This window comes from Macrobrachium nipponense, chromosome 43, assembly GCF_015104395.2.
Source record: "Macrobrachium nipponense isolate FS-2020 chromosome 43, ASM1510439v2, whole genome shotgun sequence".
NCBI classification, from domain to species: Eukaryota; Metazoa; Arthropoda; class Malacostraca; order Decapoda; family Palaemonidae; genus Macrobrachium; species Macrobrachium nipponense.
Window position 1 is genome coordinate 34,723,039 of NC_061104.1, and position 21,260 is coordinate 34,744,298.

The 21,260-nt window shown below is 41.5% G+C and overlaps 1 protein-coding gene across 3 annotated transcripts in view; it reads left to right on the forward strand.

Moving 5' to 3' along the window:
- LOC135213644 (eukaryotic translation initiation factor 5-like) overlaps positions 1–21,260 on the forward strand; it is a 131,483-nt gene that overhangs the window by 100,531 nt on the left and 9,692 nt on the right. For all 3 annotated transcript variants that reach the window (XM_064247685.1, XM_064247686.1, XM_064247687.1), the window contains 2 exons: positions 7,112–7,258; positions 9,093–9,242. In XM_064247685.1, coding sequence (XP_064103755.1) covers positions 7,112–7,258; positions 9,093–9,242 — 297 coding nt within the window. The remainder of the gene's footprint in view (positions 1–7,111; positions 7,259–9,092; positions 9,243–21,260) is intronic.

The window sequence follows — 21,260 nt, forward strand, 5'->3', positions numbered from 1 at the left end:
CTAAAAGAGGATGGAGATCAGCGGATCGTTCTCGTCCCCTGAAGAGGATCTGGGAAGAATCGGGAATAAACTCGAGTCCGGAACGTTTTTCGGAGGATTCCCCGACGGAGATCAAAAAAGCAAAGGTTTTGACTTCTCCCGCTAAGTCGTGGAGAATGGAGAAAGAATGCTCTCCTTCCTCTCGTTTTGACCAAAGAGAAGAAACGACTAAAATATTGGAGGATATGCAAGAGTCTATTGCTTCTCTAGTCGGGGTTCTTTCGAGAGATCCTCCAAGAAGAAAGGATGTTAATCTTCCTGTGAAGAAGTAAAAAAATCCCTACTATCAACCTCCCAGAAAAGAAGATTCTTCTTCGGATGAGGGGTCTATTTTTCACAGACCCACGCTTTCGGGGCGCGAAGCGCCAGCCGAGCGCGAAGTGCCAGCCAGGCGCGGAGCGCCAGTCAGCCGCAAAGAGCTACCAGTTAAGCGCGAGGTGCCAGCCAGGCGCGAGGCGCTAACCAGGCGCTATCCGATATCGTATGAGGATTCAGATAAAGACTACTCTTCAGAACAACCTTTGTATCATAAGAAGAGTTTCTCTAAGGAAACGACTGGAGCGACGGCCAAGCGCGAGACGCTAGCCAGACGCGATGCGCCAGCCGCGCGCGATGATTCTAACAAGCATGAAAAGACAACCAGGCGCGAAGCGCCAGCTAGGCCCGAAGCGCCAGCCAGGCGCGAAGCTCCAGACTGCCGAGAAGCACCAACCAGGCGAGAAGCGCCAGACTGCCGCGAAGCGCTAGTCGAGCGCGAGGCGCCAGCCGCGCGAGAGGAGCCAGCCAGGCGCGAAGCGCTAGCCGAGCGAGAGGCGCCAGCCGCGCGAGAAAAGTCAACCAGAACGTGAAGAGCGAGAAGTTACAAGGAGTAACAGAAGATCTTTATATAGTCATGTAATGTCTTCGGATAGCGAGTCTCCTACAAATAGAAGCCCTAATTCAAGGAAGCAACCTGGTACATCGAAGGTTACAGTTTCGACCTCGATGTCTCAGGATGTTTTATTGGAAAGGAAAGGGAGAGCTTCTAGATCTGTTAGTCTCTCTCCTTCTAGGAATATTTCTCCTAAAGGGAATAGATCTACGGACAAGGATTCTCATAAAAGAGCTCGCTCTCCTTCTATGATGGAGTTGGACGAGGTGTCGGAGGAAGAAACCCCGAACAATGAGGGGGTATCTAATTACAAAGTGTTAGCCTCTCTTCTCCTTCAAGAATTTGGAGACTCTCTAAGCCCTGCAGCTCCTCCTTCCCCGAGATCTCTGTTCTCGAGTACGAAGATTCCTAAATAAATTCTTCGGTTCGTATTTAAAAATGAAGCCAGCCATATCAATGAAGAAGGCTATTCAATCTTTAAATAATTGGGATGAAGGTGAAGAAGGAAGCTCAAAAGAACAGTTTTTTGCTCTCCTCCACGTAAGCTCGGGGTAGGAGAGGAATATGGTACAGGACAGAGGAAGCGATGGGGCTTATGCTTCCATCTTCCGCAGATGCGGATTTTTCAAGCTTGGTTGAAGCATCGAGGAGACATGCTTTGAATACAGCTAAAGCATATTGGGGCATGTCAGAATTGGATCAGCACCTCAAGGGACTTTTCCATGTACTAGAAGTATTTAACTTCTTGGATTGGTCCCTTGGAGTGCTGGCCAAGAAGGCAAATGAACCAGACGTTTTAGAGCCTGAGGTGTTACATTGCATCTTATCCTGTATGGATAAGGCGGTTCAGGATGGTTCGGGAGAATTGTCATCTCTATTTGGATCAGGAGTAGTGAAGAAGAGATCATTATTTGGTTCATTTCTAACCAAAGCGGTATCTCCTTCACAAAGGTCAGCCCTTTTATACGCTCCTCTCTCGGATCACCTTTTCCCTTCGCACTTGGTGAAGGAGATTTCAAAGTCTCTTGCTGAAAAGGCAACCCAAGATCTATTAGTACAATCCTCCAAGAAAACGAGACCAGCAGTACCAGTGGCGAGGAAGACTACTCGTCGTACTCCGGTAGTGCCCTTTCTTTCGGAGAGGTTCCCACCCCTCTCGTCCTCCAACGAAAAGGAAGACAGGCGAAACAAAAAGCGAGGAAGGTTCCTCCTTTCGGTCTTTCAAGAGATCAAAATAGCAGCGAAGTCCTTCAAACATCTGTAGGGGCCAGACTCCTAAACTTTGTAGGGGCTTGGGCGATAAGGAAAGCCAATCCTTGGACGCTAGCAGTCTTGGGGAAAGGTTACATTATACCTTTTCAAGACAAACCACCTTTGTCAAATTCCCCAAAGGAACTGTCGGCGAAGTACAAGGACCCTGTTCTGAGGGAGACACTTCTTCAGATGGTGATAGGAATGAAGGACAAAGAGGCAATAGAAGAGGTTCAGGATCCTTCCTCTCCGGGGTTTTACAACCGCCTGTTTTTGTTCCAAAGGCATCCGTAGCGGATGGATGCCAGTCCTTGGACGTGAGCATTCTGAACAAATATGTGGAAAAGAAAAAGTTCTCGATGGAGACATCTGCTTCGGTACTTTCAGCCCTGCGAAGAGGAGACTGGATGGTCTCTCTAGACCTGCAGGATGCATATTTCCACGTTCCTATTCACCCGTCATCAAAGAAGTATCTCAGGTTTGTGATGCAAGGGAAGGTCTACCAGTTCAGGGCCTTGTGCTTCGGCCTCTACACGGCTCCACAGGTATTTACGTACCTGATGTGGAACGTAGCCAGATGGCTACACCTGGAAGGCATAAACAAGTCTCTCTTTACCTAGACGATTGGCTGATAAGAGCAAAATCCCAGGAACAATGTTTGGAGGATCTGAAGAAGACACTAGAATTGAACTAAAGCGTTAGGACTTCTCGTGAATCTTGAGAAATCGCGATGATCCCCATGCAGACTTAGTCTAGTTGGGGATTCAGATGAATTCTCGGGATTTTCTGGTTTTTCCGTCCCAAGAAAGGATTCTTCGAGGGATTCAGAAGTAACATCCTTCCTAAGAAGGAAAGGAGTTCAGCCAGGGAGTGTCTGAGCCTTCTAGGGACTCTTTCTTCCCTGGAATAATTTGTATCCCTAGGAAGACTTCATCTAAGGCCTCTGCAATTCTTCCTAAAGAGATCTTGGACTTGGAAGAAGGGCCATCTGTCGGACACTTTTCCGGTAACAATAGAGGCGAAGAAACACCTAAAGTGGTGGCTGCTCCCACTCAAAAAGAACGAGGGAGTGTCCCTAGAGGTTCGGAACCCAAACCAAATCTTGTTCTCAGACGCTTCAGAGATGGGATGGGGAGCGACTCTAGGGGCAAGAGAAGTCTCTGGCAAATGGAAGAAAGAACAAAAGGACTGGCATATAAATGCCAAAGAACTATATGCAGTGTTTCTGGCATTAAAATTCTTCGAGTCAGAAGTAAAAAATCAGTGATTCAAGTCAACGCAGACAACACCACGGCATTGGCTTATATAAAAAAGCAGCAAGGGGGGACGCACTCGTTTTCCCTATTCGAGATAACGAAGGATCTGTTGTCATGGACGGAGGAGAGGAATATCACCCTCCTGAACCAGATTTGTAAAAGGGGTAAAGGGAATGTCAAGAAGCAAGACAGGTTCAGCAGGACAAACCAAGTTCTCCCCACGGAGTGGACTCTGCACGAACAAGTCTGCCAAAGACTGTGGGGAACCTGTGGGGAAGCCGCAGATAGATTTATTTGCGACGTTTCCTGTCAAAAAAGAATAGAGAACTTCTGCTCCTTAGTAGAGACCCCGAGAGCGATAGTGGTGGATGCCATGCTACTGGGGAGTGGTTGGGACTCGACGCTTACGCCTTTCTCCCTCCATTCAAGTTGCTAGGAGTAGTGATGAAGTTTGTAGCATCAACAGGGACGAGATTAACTCTCATCGCCCCGTTTTGGCCATCCCAAGATTGGTTCACAGAGGTACAGGGAATGGACAGTAGACTACCCAAGATCTCTTCCAAACAGGATAGATCTTCTCAGACAAACACCCACTCGAGAGGTTCCATCAAAACCTCCCCGCTCTCAGCTCTGACTGCCTTTCAACTATCGAAAGATTGGTCAGAGCGAGAGGCTTTTTCAAGCAAGGCTTCGAAAGCAATTGCTAGAGCCAGAAGATCGTCAACTATTCGGGTCTACCAATCGAAGTGGGATGTGTTTAGAAGATGGTGTAGGAAGAATAAGCTGTCCTCCTCCGATACCTCTGTGACCAATATAGCAGATTTTCTGTTATTCCTGAGAGAGGAATCCAATCTTTCCGTGTCTACCATAAAGGGATACCGAAGTATGCTCTCAGCGGTATTTAGAAATAGAGGTTTGAACTTGGCAGAGGATAGAGATGCACGATTTGATAAGATCGTTTGAGACTTCAAAATCTATATCCACTACTCCTCCAAGTTGGAATCTGGAGGTTGTGCTCAAATTCTTTACATCAAGAAATTTGAACCTCCCGAAAAAACCGTGGGCCTTCGTTCAGAGATTGGACGAGGAAAGTTGTATTTTTTCTCATAGCCTATTAGCTGACGGCTAAGAGAATAACGTGAAATTCCAATGCCCTAGAATTCCTCGGGTGGGTTTTAAGAAAGACGCAGCCATCTGTTTTTTTCAAACTCTGTTTTGGCAAAAATGAGAACCCTTCGAAACCATGCAAGGAGTTTTGAAGTGAAAAGTCTTTCACATTAGTGGGTGGGAGACGAAATTGAAAGAACTTTATGCCCAGTTAGAGCTCTTAGGTTCTATCTTAAAAAGAAAGAAGAGTTGAAGGCATGTAAACAAAGTCTATGGTGCGCAGTTTTCGGGGGAGGGCACACGAAAAGACCAATGTCCAAGAATGCGCTAGCGTATTTTATTAGAAGTGTGATTATGGAGGCTCATAGCGATTGTGCAGAGGATTCCTTTAAAATATTACGAGTTAAGGCTCATGAGGTAAGAGCAGTGGCAACATCATTATCATTCCAAAAGAATATGTCCATGAAGGGTATTCGCATCCCACTATCTTAGAGATGTTAAAATTACCTATGACAAGTGCTTCTCTCTAGGCCCTTTTGTGTCTGCGGATACAGTGCTGGGACTGAGAGGACACACCGATCCTTAAACTTTTATTAAAAGTAATGTTTCCATACCATACCTTTGGGATGGGCTCTAAGTTTCTTACCTGACGGCTAGTTGTTGCACAAGCGGCCATGGCCTTGTATAGGTAAGGAACTGTGAGTTTATCTTGCAGGATAGGCTTGGATAGAAACTGTCTCTTTGATTACGTTTGTGTGTTACTACTGGTAAGAGTGGTTGGTGTCGCACAGGCGGCCGTTGCCCTTGCTAGTAAGGAACTAGAAATGTGCTGGAAGACAACGTATAAGCACGATGCAATAGCGTGGAAGTACTATTTAATTTATAGCAGTTGTTCCATAACATTTAAATTAAATAGTATTTCCACGCTATTGCATCGTGCTTATACGTTGTCTTCCAGCTGGCATAACTTCCATAGTGAAATACAATTTTTACTTCAGTTTTTAAAAAATAATTCGTATCCTCCAGCCTTATTCTTGAAATATGTCAATAACTTTTTAAATGATAAATTTCAGCCACGTCAACTTGTACCGAACGTGCCTAAATTATTAATATATGCATCGATGCCTTTCATTCAGTCCAACACATTTAAGGTGCAAATACAAAAAGTCATTCAGGAAACTTTTCGCTGTGAATCTTAAGTTGATAGCAAAAAATCCTAAAACTCTGGGTTCTTTGTTCTCCCACAAAGATAACTTCCGGCTTTGATGCGGTCTTTGGTGGTATATTGCTTTACTTGCCCGAAATGTAAGATCGAGAAATACGTGGGAGCCACCAAAAGACTGCTCAAAGTCAGAATCGACTCTCATCTCGGAGTCAGTCACCGTACGGGATTTACTTTGAAAACGAAAGAATTTTCTAACATACGAGAACATTGTAATAAATGTAAAACATCATTTTCATATAAGGATTTTTGTATTGTCACCCAAGCGCCCAATGACTATTCTCTCTCTGTTTTGAAGTCATTAACAAATCAAACAGCTTGTGCCCTCCCCCATTAAATGGTCAGACTTCTTTCACAGTTCTATATATACGCATAGTTGACGTTCTTCTTTCCAAACCAGACGTCACTCAGTTTTTTAACTCCATAGAGATAGGTACTAACTTTTAAGCATTCTTCACTTTAATTTTTTTTATATATATATTTTTTTAGTTCATTTTTTAGTTCATTTTTTGAATTATTGTATTTTACTTTTATGTACTTCAATTTTTATTAATATTAATATTAATACTGAGTCTTTTTTAATTTGTATATTGTATGTTTTACAGCCCTGATGATGAGACCCAAAGTCTCGAAAATTTGGAAAATACATGTATGATGTTACGCTGGCTTTTCTATCCATCCTATTCATTTTAAATCTACGGCGTTCCAGATGCCCAACCTTCCTGTGTGTGTGTGTATATATATATATATATATATATATATATATATATATATATATATATATATATATATATATATATATATATATATATATATATATATATATATATATATATATAATAAAGGTTTTTGCCACGAAGGAAAAAAATGATAAGCAAGATAGCCAAGCACTTTCCGTCTGGCGCGACCCTTTACTCAGTAAAGGGTTAACTTAAAATATTGATTATTTTGCATTTTTGGTGTCGTATATCTTCTGCAAGATGAGCGTTGTAGGCATCGTAACCCTGGAAATATTTTCTTTTCTGATGAATATAATTGAAAAGCGCCTTAACCTCGGAACGTAGTAATCCGGACACACAACCAACAACACACCCCCAACACACACAACACACACACCACACACACACCCACACACACACACACACAACCCACACACACACACACACACACACACACACATTCGTGGATTTCCTTGAGTTTTAACTAACAAGATAGGCTTCTGGTACGCATCCCCTGTGAATAAGGGGGGACAGTGTATTTCTATTATTTTTCCTGTGGTATTTGCTTATGTATGTGATCGTATGATTTAAAAATTTGTCTACAATTAAGAAAATGATGGTAATGGATGTTTGTTGTTTATTTCAGGATGACAATTGGTGCATTGATACCAGTGAAAAGGCAGTAAAGGAGAGGCAGGAAACCTTGACATCTGGAGTGAAAAACCTCACTGTATCTAATGACATTGAGAAGACGCAAAGTGAACGGCTGGAGGTGTTTTTCGAGTATTGCAAGGTAATAATGGATAAAGCAGCACAAAATTTTTATCCCTCTAATTGCTGGGTTATGAGGCTGAACTCCAGTAAACCCAAAAAAATATTTGTAAGATCTTGTGCAGATTTTCCTTTTGACTAATAGGATTAATTTTCAGTCATATATTATACACAGAACTAGTTTCCAACATAGCCTACTACTTGGCAAAGGTCTGAAAGTGCTTTTTATAATTTTATTACTCATATATTTTAACTTTATCATTTTATAACTTCATATAATGTATAATTTTCTTTAAGATAGAGTTACTACCTTATTTAACACAGTTAGCCTACATTCCCGAGCTAGCCTACTAGTAAGTCAATACGATACTAAGTCAGTACAGTAATAAACTTTTCTCAGAATTTGCGTATTATTAAACAGTCTTTCTTATTCTTAATTTGGTATTTCATAATTATTGCTATTTGTTTCTTAGTCATTTATTTTTATTGTAGAGGGTAGTGAGATGAAAAAAATGAATGAATTTTGGCAATCATGGGGCATTTGAATGTTGCTGTCAAAACTTGAAGCACAACACAATCTATTGAGGAAAGAGAACACTAAACTATTCACTAATGAGATAGGCCTTTTCTAGCATTCATAAAGATTTACGCTTGCACTTCTTACATCTAGTATCATCTGATATGGTTGACTTATCGAATACGTATGTAAATACACAGTTATATGAAAAATTATCTAACCGTATTACATATAAGTCTTTCAAGCATACTAAGAGTAAGGAATTTGTGCACGCCAAATTTCTCATTGTCTTGATTAATAGTATTGATTCGGTCGGTAGAGACTTCTCAAGTGGAATATTTAAAAAGAAATATATTAATTTTCAATTTTAAAACTTATTTGACTTCACACATTTACTTTTAAATATGAAGAATTCTCGCATTTTCTTTTTATTACTAAGAATTATTCTTACTAAAACAAGGGAGATATGGCATTATTTTTGCTCTCTTGAAGTTGTAAACAAATGTGGAGCCACCCGTTCGGCTGCGCAACGAAATAATGTGGCTGAATCAAGCCAACCAGGGGATTTCCCAGACCAAATGCTAACTTTAAGAGGTTCAACTGTATAGCTTTTCTTTACAAGTGCTCTCATAGACAGCCAGACTTTTTCTTCTAAGCTCAGTAAAATTATGCCACAAGCTTCCATAAATGAAAAGCTGCTTGTTTTTCTTGGTTGGCAAGCTTACATGCACTAATAAACCATGGGTTATTTTTAAGATGAAACTTGCAGAGTTTAAGAAAGTATTGTCCTCTCAATAATAGTCTTGTCTTGGGGTGATAATTTAAACACAATAATATTTGGATTTTATGAAGATTGCTCCATCTGAGCTCAATAAAAACATGGTGAATACCATTCAGTTGGCTGGGATTTCAAGTAGTATACCTTTCTTGAGAAGCTAGCATTAAGAAACACTTATCCTGATCCATCTCCACATTAACCTTAATCAAACAATGGTCAAATGAACCCACTGACAAACCTATTCCACAAGATACAATCCCTTTAACATCTATTAATTTTTAGTCAAGATGGTTGCCAGATTCATTTACTGCTCAAAACCAGAAATGGAGGAGAAAGCTAGACCAGCAACACACTCATTCTTGTTGAATAGGATCATAGTGTTTGTGCAGAAAAAAGGTTATTCTCTAATTAAATTTTGTTCGAAGGTTCGTAGTTTTTTAGCCAAATTCCATTCAAAATCCATGTGTTCTGTTAAAAATCTTATGTTAGAGCTTTGCTGGTCTTGTTAAGTTATTATTGAGTGAATGGTTTACTGTAACTCAAATATGTTGTTATTTTTAGGCTAAAAAAGATGCTGGCCTTCTGAAACCAGGTGCAGAGGTATCCTTGTTTAAAGACATTGCTTCAGAAGCAGAGCGGCTTGAAATAAAAGAGAACAAAGCTGTAATGGTGTTGGTGGAACTTCTGTTGGATGATAACATAATTAAGCAGGTATGAGTGAAAATGTTTATATTTTTTTGCAATTTCATTAATATATTCTTTGTATAGAAAATTTCTTGAGTGAGCCCTCAAATCCCATAAAATCTACCAAAAACCAGATTCTTGCACAGACATAAGACTTGGCCCATTTTGCTTTGGCGGCGACTTCCACCTGGCGCCATCCAAGTGATTGTGTCAACATTTTCGGAGCTAACGCTGAATCTATCCTTTTAAGAACTCTGTTTCCACAGAGAGTCAAAATTATGACATTCATCATTTTAAGACTGTCATTGTTCATCACATCCACTTATGAACCATTGGTCAAAAAAAGAAAAATATTTTAAATATATATGTATGTATACAATTCCGTGTATATTTATATTATACGGTATATAACCTAATAATATTTAAATAAAAGCATAATGGTCAAAATAATGACATTTTTTAGCAAAATAATGTAGAAAAATAGAATCAATACATAACTATGAAACTTCAGGAATGAGTTGCCACAACAACAAAGTACTTGATGGGAGATTTGCTAAAGATTCACTTTTTTCAAAATTTTTCATCATATTTTAGCCAAAGTCCCATAACACAATTTTTCATGTTCCGCACATTTACCTGAAACTGTATGGCATTTCCTGGCATTTTTTTACACTTTTGATGACAATGGGACAGAATTCAATCTTTTACTTACAAAACAAGACCAGAATGACCGATATAGCGTGAAAAATATAGAAGCTACAGATATTTAAAACAAATATTTGTTCATATACGGAACAAACCTTCAGTCTTAACATTAGGATTTACTAGCGCCAAGCTGGAAACCGGTAGAATTAAAATTACACTTGTGAGATCCATGGACTATTAGCATCTATACCAGGTCACGGGGCATGTATACCCAGAATGCCCACGGCTACCTGTGACCCACCAGTTATTTTCCTACCGCCTTTAAGATAAGACGTGTTACTGTCTATCTGATTTAAAGCCGGTTTTTCAGTTTGCCCGGTTTTTATCCATTTCATTTTTCATTTCTTATTACCTTTTCTTTCTCCGAGTGTGCTCAGTGTGAGTGAAGAGTGTATAAATGGTATGATGGAGATTTTTGCCTCAACATCGAGATCGTCTGCCGTTTCGAAAAGGAGACAAAGGAAATGCCCAGGAGTCGGTGGCTTTCCATGTTCTAGATTTCTAACTTCGGTGTCGAGGGATCCTCATCCAATGTGTAGTAGGTGCAGGGAAAACGTATGTACGGTTACTAATCCATGTTCTGTTTGTCGCGGTTGGTCGGTGGAACAGTGGAAAAAGTTCTATGAGAAAGGCCAATACAAAAGGAAGGTGGTGACGCCATTTTTGGATGACCAAACCTTACCGGCTTCTTTTGTATCGGCAATAAACCAGGCTGCTCCATATGTTTCTCCACCTGCTTTTGATTTGTCCCATACCCCTTCGGTTTCTCCTAGCAGTTCAGTATTGGAAACGTCAGGAGGGGCCTTGGGTAATTTTATGAATAATATGCACTCTCCTTTGTTCCCAGCAAGTAGAGGGGGAGCACCGCCATCTTTGTTCCAGGCTCCTGCTCCTGAAGCGCATAGGTTGGACGGTACGTGGTCAGCGCTAGGCCTACCAGGCGTACCAACCTTGGATGGTTTGCTTGCGCATTATATGGCGAAACGGTTCCAGCAGGGTCCGGCAGCGCTGAATGTTCCTCATCCCCCTGGCTTGCAATTTATGGGAATTAATGCCGCGGGTACGCCATCAAACTCTATGTTTACAACGATGCAGAACGTGGGAGGTAGTTTGGCAGCAAACGTGCGGTTGCCAGCAGAAACCTCTCGGTCTCTCCCTACGAGAGGGATGACATCACAACATACGTCACACACCGATATGGCAGGCGTGATGACGTCACAGACTGCTTCTCGGCCTATTTCGCTGCACCCAGACTCTAATACGCCTTCTGACTCGACAATGCAAACTGTAATGCAGAAATTACAGGATATAGAGAAGAGAATGGATAAGAGAGTCAAAAAGAAAAAGTGTGATTCGCCTTCTTCGTCGTCTTCCTCTAGTTCAGCGTCATCACTAAGTCCGATAACGTCACGGCGAGCGCCAGTCAAGCGTTGGAGGAGGATTCGGGAGTTCGCGACTGATCCTCGGGCTAAGAGGAGAAGAATCAATTCTTCTTCATCTTCAGACCAAGACTGTCGTATCCAAGTCAGCAGGAAGTCAGTGGCTAGTAAGCACAAGGCTAGCAGACGAAGCCGTTCGCAAGAATCCGAACAAGCGAGAGAGGCGACGGCCGACGGACTGGCGGCCGATGCGGAGTTGCCAGTTCGGATCGCAAAGACTACGATACCGCTGGTAAAATCGACGTTGGCGGCGAAAGGTGCAGCAGAGGATAGAATGCAGGTTCCAGTTTCGCCCGTAAGGCCATTCAAAATACGTACGAAGGACGATAAGGCTCCTATTAAAAGTACGAAGAATAGGGAGTTGGCAACCTCGGCGGATACGTTCGTGGAAGGCAGTGTCCGTCTGGATGAAAGGTCGAGGCCGAGTTCTCCGACGCTCTTAAACGATACCAATACTAATAGAGACAAAGTTATATCTGTCTCAAGGGAGCCTTCATCTTGGAGATCTAGACGAGATTCTCGCTCTAGATCCGTGAGCAGAGAAAGAGTGAGGCGTTCTCGTTCCCCTGCTGACTATTCGGGATCGAGCCAACGGCGGCCAGCAAAGATCAAAGAGACTGCGGCCGTAGGGGCAGGCGGCCGTGGAATTCCGGGCCGTCTGTCAGAAGATAGGGGCGAGACAACATCCCTTGTGACGGAGAATGGTACATTAGAGCCGGAGGAAAGAGAAAACCAAGAGTTTCTGGCCTCATATGCAGAGGTGATTGATTTGATTCGTCAATTCAATAACCTTTCGGAGAAGACAGAAACACCGGCCAGTGTGCTTCCTCCTGGAATTGACATGGCATTTGGGTTAAAAAGGGATACCAAGGTGTCGTATGAATTGCCTTGTTCGAATCATGCGGATTCTGTCTTACAACACGTAAATGCAAAGATTGCAGGAAGGGATAATTCCTTAAGATCTAATAGATCATTTAAATTTATTCCCCCTCCAATGATGAAGCAAAGGAAATACTATACGACACCGAAGGTCCCTTTGCTGTCTAGACAAGTGAACCCTAATGTTGTAAGATTAAGGCCTGGATTAACCTTGGATCAGGTTATAATGGAGTGCCCTTCGATGACCTACCAAGAGGCAGCTACGTTAGAAGCAACAGCCTCTTCTCTCTTTCAGGCTGCTTCTTGGTCAACAGCAGTGGCGAAGATTGCTTCCTCGGAAGTGACAAGAAAAGTAGTGGATGAATCATTATTCATTAGATTACTACAGTCAGGTTCCAAGGCGATTGCGTACCTGACAAACGTAAGTGCCAATGTTTGGGCAAATATCCTGCTAATGAGGAGAGATGCAGCGTTGGCTAGACTAAGCTGCACTGTGGATTTGGATTCCCTGTTAGTGATGAGGAATGGGGATATCTGGGAGTCGCAACTGCTGTTGCCAGAGGTCATACTGGAAGAGGCGATAGATAGAAGAAGGATGGACACTAACGATAGGTTGGTGCAGCAGGCAGTAGGGAAAAACGAAAAACGTCTAACAGTCAAGCTAATCCTTTGGAGGGGAGACAGCAGCAAATGTCTTGGAAGAAGACAGTGAGACATAACATCCCTAATAGAGCCACAAGACCTTCTTCCCCAAAGAGGCTAACTCATCGGCCCTTTCACAATAGAAACAACAGAGGGAGGGGAAGAGGGAGAGGCTCAAGAAGATAGGATGGGCGCCTCTCATCACTCGGCCACACCAGTGAGGGGTTGCCGGGCAAATCACTGGAAGGTGTGGCAGGAACTAGGGGCAGAGCAGTGGGTGGTGGATGTTCTCAGGATCGGGTATTTGATCCCGTTCGAGGTAACCCCGCCCCTGACAGATCAGCCATTAACCCACTTCGCTTATGCCCACGAATCTCAGAATGCCATTATTCTGCAGGACGAAGTGAAGAAGATGATGGAAAAAGGAGCTGTGGAACAAGTATGCAGTCCGTCAAAAGGCTTCTACAGCAGGATTTTCCTGGTACCCAAAGCCAACGGGGAGTGGAGGACAGTAATAGACCTGTCAACTCTGAATCTGTTCATAAGGAAAACTAGTTTCAAAATGGAAACTCCAAAAACGGTTCTACAAGCAGTCAGGATCGGGGACTTTATGCTGACAGTCGATCTAAAGGACACATACTTTCAGATACCCAGTCCATCAGTATTCAAGGAAATTTCTCCACTTCAGTCTTCAAGGAAATTTTTCTTTCTCCACTTCAGTCTTGCAGGGAAAGCTTCGAATTCAAGGTCCTGTGCTTTGGATTGACAACGTCTCCTCAAGTTTTTACAAGAGTGTTCACTCTCGTGTCAACGTGGGCGCATGCTCAGGGGATCAGGCTAATAAAGTATCTGGACGATTGGCTGGTGATAGCAAAGTCCAGGGAGAAATTACTCATGGACAGGGCGACCCTCCTGCGGCTTTGTCACAGCCTAGGTATTGTGATAAATCAGGAGAAGTCGCAGTTGGATCCAAGTCAACGTTTGGAGTATCTGGGAATGGTTATAGACACAACAGAAGCCTAAGTATTCCCGACAGACCAAAGAATAGAGAAATGCAAACAAGTGGTGAATGCCTTTCTGGGAAAACAACACAGGCAGCAAGACAGTGGCAGGTGGTGCTGGGAATCTTAACCTCCCTGGAGAAGCTAGTACCACAAGGAAGGCTACACCTTCAGTCCTTACAATGGAGGATGAAGGAGTTTTGGTCACCAATAGTAGATCACCCGTACGAGCAAATTCCCTTGTCGGCAGAAGTGAGGAAAGACTTGCTGTGGTGGGTGAACGACGACAATCTGACAGTGGGTGTCCCCCTTCAACAATCCTCTCCAGACCTCTTGCTGTTCTCGGATGCGTCACTAGAAGGCTGGGGAGCCCATATGGAGGAGTTGATGGTGTCAGCAAAATGGAGTTGCAAGGACAGAGAACTCCATATAAACGTGCTGGAGTTATTAAAAGCAGCGTTTCTAGCTCTACAGGAATTCAGGGAGAGAGTACAGTGGGGCCTCGTTATCCACAGGGGATAGGGCCCAGAACCCCCCCCCCCCCGTGATAAGTAAATACCCGTGTTATCCTGATACCCCCCTTCAAAAATGCTTGAAACTGCCTACTTTAATAGCTAACCCACCCAAGACCACTATTCCAAATGTTTAGAAACTGCCTACTTTAGTTCAAACACCAAATATGTTTTCAACTATCACCTAAAACTAAATTCAAGACAGTTTTAAAGTTATTGTACAAAATTAGCCTTAAAAAATAAATGTATATGTACTACTGTACATATGTAGCCTACTAGCCTATGGATTACAGCTAGAAGCCTACATACGCATGGTGGGCCCCCCCCTCTCTATCTCTCCTCTCTCTCTCTCTCTCTCTTTTTTTTTTTTTTTTTTTTTTTTTACAAGGAAAGAGAGGATGAGTGGTAAGAGAACTATCAAAATTTATGTAAATCATATGGGTACTCACCAACAATCTATGTTGATAAAAGATGGCGACGATTTTGCAGTGCAATCCAGTAATATAATAACGATAATGCTACCAGCAGTATGCAGCGAAACATCTCTTCCCTTCGTCACAACACGTTAATATATTCCACGTAAAAACCTTTGTCTGACCTTTAGGCATCTTTCCCATAAGAGTAAAAGAATCAGGGCTTTTGGATGCCACATAATTAACTCGTTTATATGGGTACAATTTAAAGAACGCGCTGCACACCACATTTCATAACAAACAAACAAAACTTGGACAAACGTGAGTAGGCCAGTGTTGCCAACTGGGAATGGCAATTTCTTGCTAGATTTTGTTCCATAAAAGGCTAAAAAAAATCACATACCGTATATACTCGAATAACGTGCAATCTCCCATATCGTGCGACCCCCAAATTTTCACCAATAAACAGTGGTTTTGTCATGTATCTCATGTATCATGCAAGTTCCTTTTCCGAGAGCGTCAGTTCATAAGGTTGGTGGTTTAGCCTACTAATGGCCTAGTCATTCAGATGTGTGCTGATGCTAGTCAAGTTATGGTAATTTTCTTATTAATCTCGAGACTTGAATAGAAAATCTCAAGATTAAAAAAAATCCCAAGATAATAAAATAATTGTAAAAATAACACGCCTTGGAGTCCTTAATTCATTCTCTTCTCTCTCTCTCTCTCTCTCTATCTCTCTCTCTCTCTCTCTCTCTCTCTCCTCTCTCTCTCTCTCTCTCTCTCTCAGGAATAACAAATACGTACTACTGTAATTTGAGTCTTTCACCAATGGGTATCAGTAAATGTGTAGACATTGTGTGCGTTAAAAAAATGTGCAGTACACACACATTCCGATGTTTCGGTTTTTGGAATTTTTCAGATTTCGGAAATGTGAGGTCAGATGCATAATCAAACAAACACCACTACTGCAGCAAAAACATTTTTTCCCTTTATGTTTTTCATTATTGTTATTTATTAATTACAGTTTATTTAAATAGATATTAATATAATACTGTTAAATGAATGTGAGATAATTAAGATCACCTATAATAAAATAGTGGGACAATTAATACCATATGTTCACTAATAGGTATTATTTTCAAAACAAACATTCCGTAAAACACAAAAAATATATGTACATAACAATCAAAATATAATAATGTTTTGCAGTTCAACTTGTGAATTTTAACAATAAGTATGGACATATAATATATTTCACCATATCGATCTTGAAGTTGAAGAGTCGTAAAATTCTGAGGATGGTCCGGGAAAAGGATTTGTACTTTGTGATTACGTATCGCTTCAACACCATGTGGTATTTTCATACCACTATATTGATGACGCATCGCTACGAGACACTGGTGTTTTTTCATACCACTATACGTTAAAGTTAAAATGATCATTTATATTATTGTTTTCACGAAGGAATAATTATATAAAAAAAATTATTGAGTAATTTTTGCCGTCAGCAGTCAGAAAATCACGAACATGGTAACGTTCAAACCTACTATGAGATTCAGGGTCTCTGTAACACGGTGTTTAGGACTTTGCTCCTTGTCAAAGCATCGGATGTAGCTGAAAGTTGACATATGTATATTTTACAACCACACACAAATTTTGTCAGCATTATCAATAACCTAAACCCGATAGTTTTGATTTTTGTAGAGTAAAATGAACTAGCCGACACCATGGCCAATGATTACGAGCCAAGAGTCGAAAAACATTCATTACGTAAGCAAGGTAAACAAACACATTTTGACTAAATGTTACCCCGCCCATCCACCAGACAGAAATGCCATCGGCTCTGAAACCCAAAGACTTTATGAATGGCGGAACGATACATAGATCAGTGCTAGCGTAGTAATACTACTGTAGCAGTAGTGCCGCAACAGTATAGCAGATAACATGAATTAAACGTTTAGACCAACTGCTGGGATCCTTGAGGATCATTTAGCACTTCTTACAACTACTCGAGAAATTAGTTTTATAGCCAGAAGTTAAATGTTCTAATCCAACAATGCCCATGGTAGCCTTCAGTGTTATCCTGAATTATAACGAGGCGAAAGTGGGTGGAGCCTCATGAAGTCACCATTCAGACGATAATTATTGGTGAAGGTTTAAAGCCAGATACGGTATCGGCTATTTTTTTTTTTTTTTTTTTTTTCAGTAAATAGGTAGATAGCCAATAAATAAAAATTGCTTGAGATTGAATATAGCAGTTATCAAATCAAGCTTGTCTACTATGTTTTTGGTAATTACCAACTATTCCCTACATCTTGTCAATCTGATTGTGACCTATAAAGTAGACTGTAATTCTTAGGAAACTTATTTTGGGAGTTAGACTAATAATCGAAGTGTTTTTGTATTTATTGACATATTTTGTTGGTTTGTTCATTAGTGGACAATAATTAGCAGTGGGATTGTTCCAGAGTTCATAAAGGTGTACTGCTTTGCTTGTATTTAAATTTGTATGTCATTGTTGCCAGAGGTTTAGCCTTCGTTACGTATAGCCAATCATCCATCGAGAAAGATGGAAGAAATGATGTCATAAGTTACGTAACGAGTGTGTTTGAAACCTTTTCTCTGAGTAAGTTGGCCCGTCTTCAAAAAAGATCACTTTTACATTAGAAGTACCAAATTTATTCAACCTACGTAGTGCAGAATACACTCAAAATTTGTGTTGATATAATATGTATTCTGAATAAGCGTTATATTTATGAAATGCATAGATAAAAAGTTATTGCGAAAAAACCGTGTTACAGAGGCCTGAATCTCATAGTAGTGCCATCCATGGCATATGTCTATAAATAGAACAGAAGCAGAGGACAGTCATTGGATAACAGATCTCCATGGCTACCAACCAACCAATCAGGTGTTAGTTATACTACTCTGTAATTTCTTAGAATGAACTTTTACACACACGAAGCTAACGATGATGTGTGTGTTTTGCATACAGTTCGTAGTTTTAGTTTAGTTTTTATTAGTGTAAGTATTTTTACTGATTTCATGAAGAATAGAATGATTCCTTCTCATTACTTTGAATGCAAAATGGCTTGAAGATTCTTCCGCCAAAAGAAGAGAGAAAAAAAATTTCTTTAGATAACCTATTTACTAACGCTGTTGACATACCTTGAAAACAAAATTCAGCTCTTTAATCTCTGGAAAAATGTTAATCTATCCCCGGCGACTAACAACAACAAAATTTTTGTTTGTTTTATCTTCCAAGTAGTACGTACGTAGTCCAGTGCACAGCTGTCGTCTGATGCTAAAGTATTTCAATATCCGAGGAAACAGTAGTAAATTTCCCCACAATGAGTTTGGGTACATATGTATATCTAAGATGACTTAAATTATAAAAGCCTTTTATGTATAAGCTAGCTTTTGCAACAACACATATCTTACGAAAAATTACTTATGTGAAGATGGTTTTAGTAGTACAAATGATAGTTATTGTATCGTTAAAAATATAAAAGTGAACGAAGTCGCAAAGTTGATTCTATGTCATGTTTTTCCTAAACGCGTTGACTTAAAGGAGAACGTTATTTTGGTTGTTTTTTATCACTGCCACAAACCCATAACAATGCAGTGTATGTATGATAATTCTAAACTATTATTCACTACCAAAATAACAATGATATTTTGTAGTGAAAATTAATGTTACGTATATTCCAAACATTATTACTTCGTAGCATGAATAGTACTATAAAAATTTCGAAAGATAATCTTTCGAAGATAGGACAATAATATATTGGGTGAGGATGGTTTTATTACATTTATTGTCAGTTTTAATATCATTATATGAGTCTTTAAATGAATGTTGGTAGTTATCGGACCACGGCCGAGGGTTAGCCTACCGAAAAACATCGCATACGCAACATGACAAACCCGTGATGCAGCGATTCATACCAGTGATGTAGCATGAGAAGCGGTCCAAGAAAAAACCTGTGATTAACTGGATCCGTGAATACTGATCCGTGAATAAGCGAATGCCCCACTGTAAAGGGACACTCAGTGGTATTGATGTCAGACAACACCATAGTAGTAGCTAATATAAACAAACAAGGAGGCCTAGTTTCTCGGCAGTTACATGTGATGACAGTTCAACTTCATCAGTGGGCTGTAGAGAACCTGGTAGACATCAGGGCCAGGTATTCGGAAAAAGAAACATAATGGCCGACAAGTTGAGCCGCAGGGATCAGATTCTGGGAACGGAGTGGTCCCTGCACCAGCAGGTAGTGGACAGGATGCTCATGTTGTGGGAAGGACCGATCATAGACCTATTCGCAACCAGGTACAACAAAAAGTTGGAAGTGTATTGTTCGGTAGTCCCAGACGCAGAGGCTGCAGCAGAAGATGCGCTACAACACCCTTGGAACAATCTGGACGTGTACGCATTTCCTCCATTTTGTCTAATCCGTCAGGTTCTGAACAGGGTAATGCGGTCTCAGAACCTCAAGATGACCCTGGTAGCTCCGTTATGGCCAAAGGCAGAGTGGTTTCCAGACCTACTAGAACTCCTAATAGGTGTGCCGAGAGTGTTACCCCCATGGAGCAGCCTACTGTGTCAGCCGCACATGGAGAGGTACCACCAGTTGGTGAAGTCCCTATCGCTTCACGGGTGGAGACTGTCAAGTATCTCCTCCGAGCGAGAGGGTTTTCGCAGAAAGCAGCAACTCAGATGGCAGGAAATATCAGAAAATCATCTGCGACAGTATACCAAGGAAAGTGGTCAGCATACTGTGATTGGTGTCGTAGAGGGAACTTGTCTCCACTCGTACCACTATTCAGCAGTTAGCAGACTTTGATTATATCTCAGAACAGAAAAGCATGTGTGTGTATCTGCAGTGAAGGGGTACAGGGCGGCTCTAGCCTCAGTCTTACGAATGAAAGGAGTGGACATTTCGTCTTCATGGGAGTTGGCCATGCTGATAAGGAGCTTTGAACAGTCATGTCCACCAAAGGAGCTAAAAGCCCCAGATTGGGATCTGACCATGGTACTGAGTAGTCTGACAAAACCCCCCTACGAACCACTAAGGCAGTCCACGGATAGGAGCCTGACCCTGAAGACAGTCTTCTTATTGGCCCTGGCTTCAACCAAAAGGGTGGGGGAGCTACATGGCCTGTCATATCTCATAAAGCACTTGAGAGGTTGGAGGTCAATGGTATTTGAGTTTGTCCCAGAATTCGTGGCCAAGACTTAAAACCCAACAATAGTAGACGGCAGATTAGACTCCTTTACCATACCTTCCTTGGCAGACTTTGTAGACAATGACAAAGATGAGATGCTTCTGTGCCCCGTCAGGGTCACGAAGGGAGTACTTAAGAAGAACAAGGCACCTCAGGCCAGGGTGCCGGAGATTGTTCGTAAGTACAGGACGGAACAAGAAGGAAGTGTCCAGGAATACAATATCGTTTTGGCTAAGGGAGACGATCAGAGATGCTTATATGGCAGAAGACAGAGGGTCAGATAGCCAGGTGGGAGCTAGAGCTCATGACATCAGGGGCTTGAGTGCTTCTCTGGCATTTAAGAAGAACATGTCTGTGGATAGAATTCTGAAAGCTGGTGTGTGGAAACGCCAAACAACTTTCACCTCATTTTATTTGAAAGACGTTGCCCATAGATCCTTGGAATATAGCTCATCCAGTACCCCTGGTGGGTCAGTTTGCTTCTAGTCTAAGATGAAGGTATGAAAGTAGAATGAATGGGATGACTGGTCTTTTTCTTTACTATTTTCTTCCTACTCCTTTAACTACGGGCAATATGAAGGAGAGTACCGTCATGTGCTGGAACGGACTAGATGCAGGTGAGGTGGTCAGCCATACTGTGAAGCTATCTTAGGTTATGATATACTTTTCAGTAGCAACACACCCCTCTAGATAATGGGAAGAGAGGGGTGAAGGTGGATCCAGTTGCAAGGGACAAGAGTAAACCATAGAACGGTATCAACACCCAGTGAGGGAAACCAATAGATTCGCTTATATCTTTGGTTCTAGGTTCATTGTCCATTCTCTTAGAATTTCCCTATATATTCGGAAATGGATAAGGTGGCAAACTCCCAGTCAGTTGTAGAGACTTACCCCAAGTCTATCCTAATGTTAAGACCGAAGGTTTGTTCCGTATATGAACAAATACCAAATTTGTAACTAATTTGTATTTTTCATAACTAACAAACCTGAGGTCTTAACAGGTAAAGGCCCACCTCGAACCACCCCTCTAGCAGTCTAAACTGGGTTAGAAATATAACTGGTGGGTCACAGGTAGCCGTGGGCATTCTGGGTATACATGCCCTGTGACCTGGTATAGATGCCAATAGTCCCTGGATCTCACAAGTGTAATTTTAATTCTACCGGTTTCCAGCTTGGCGCTAGTAAATCCTAATGTTAAGACCTCAGGTTTGTTAGTTATGAAAAATAC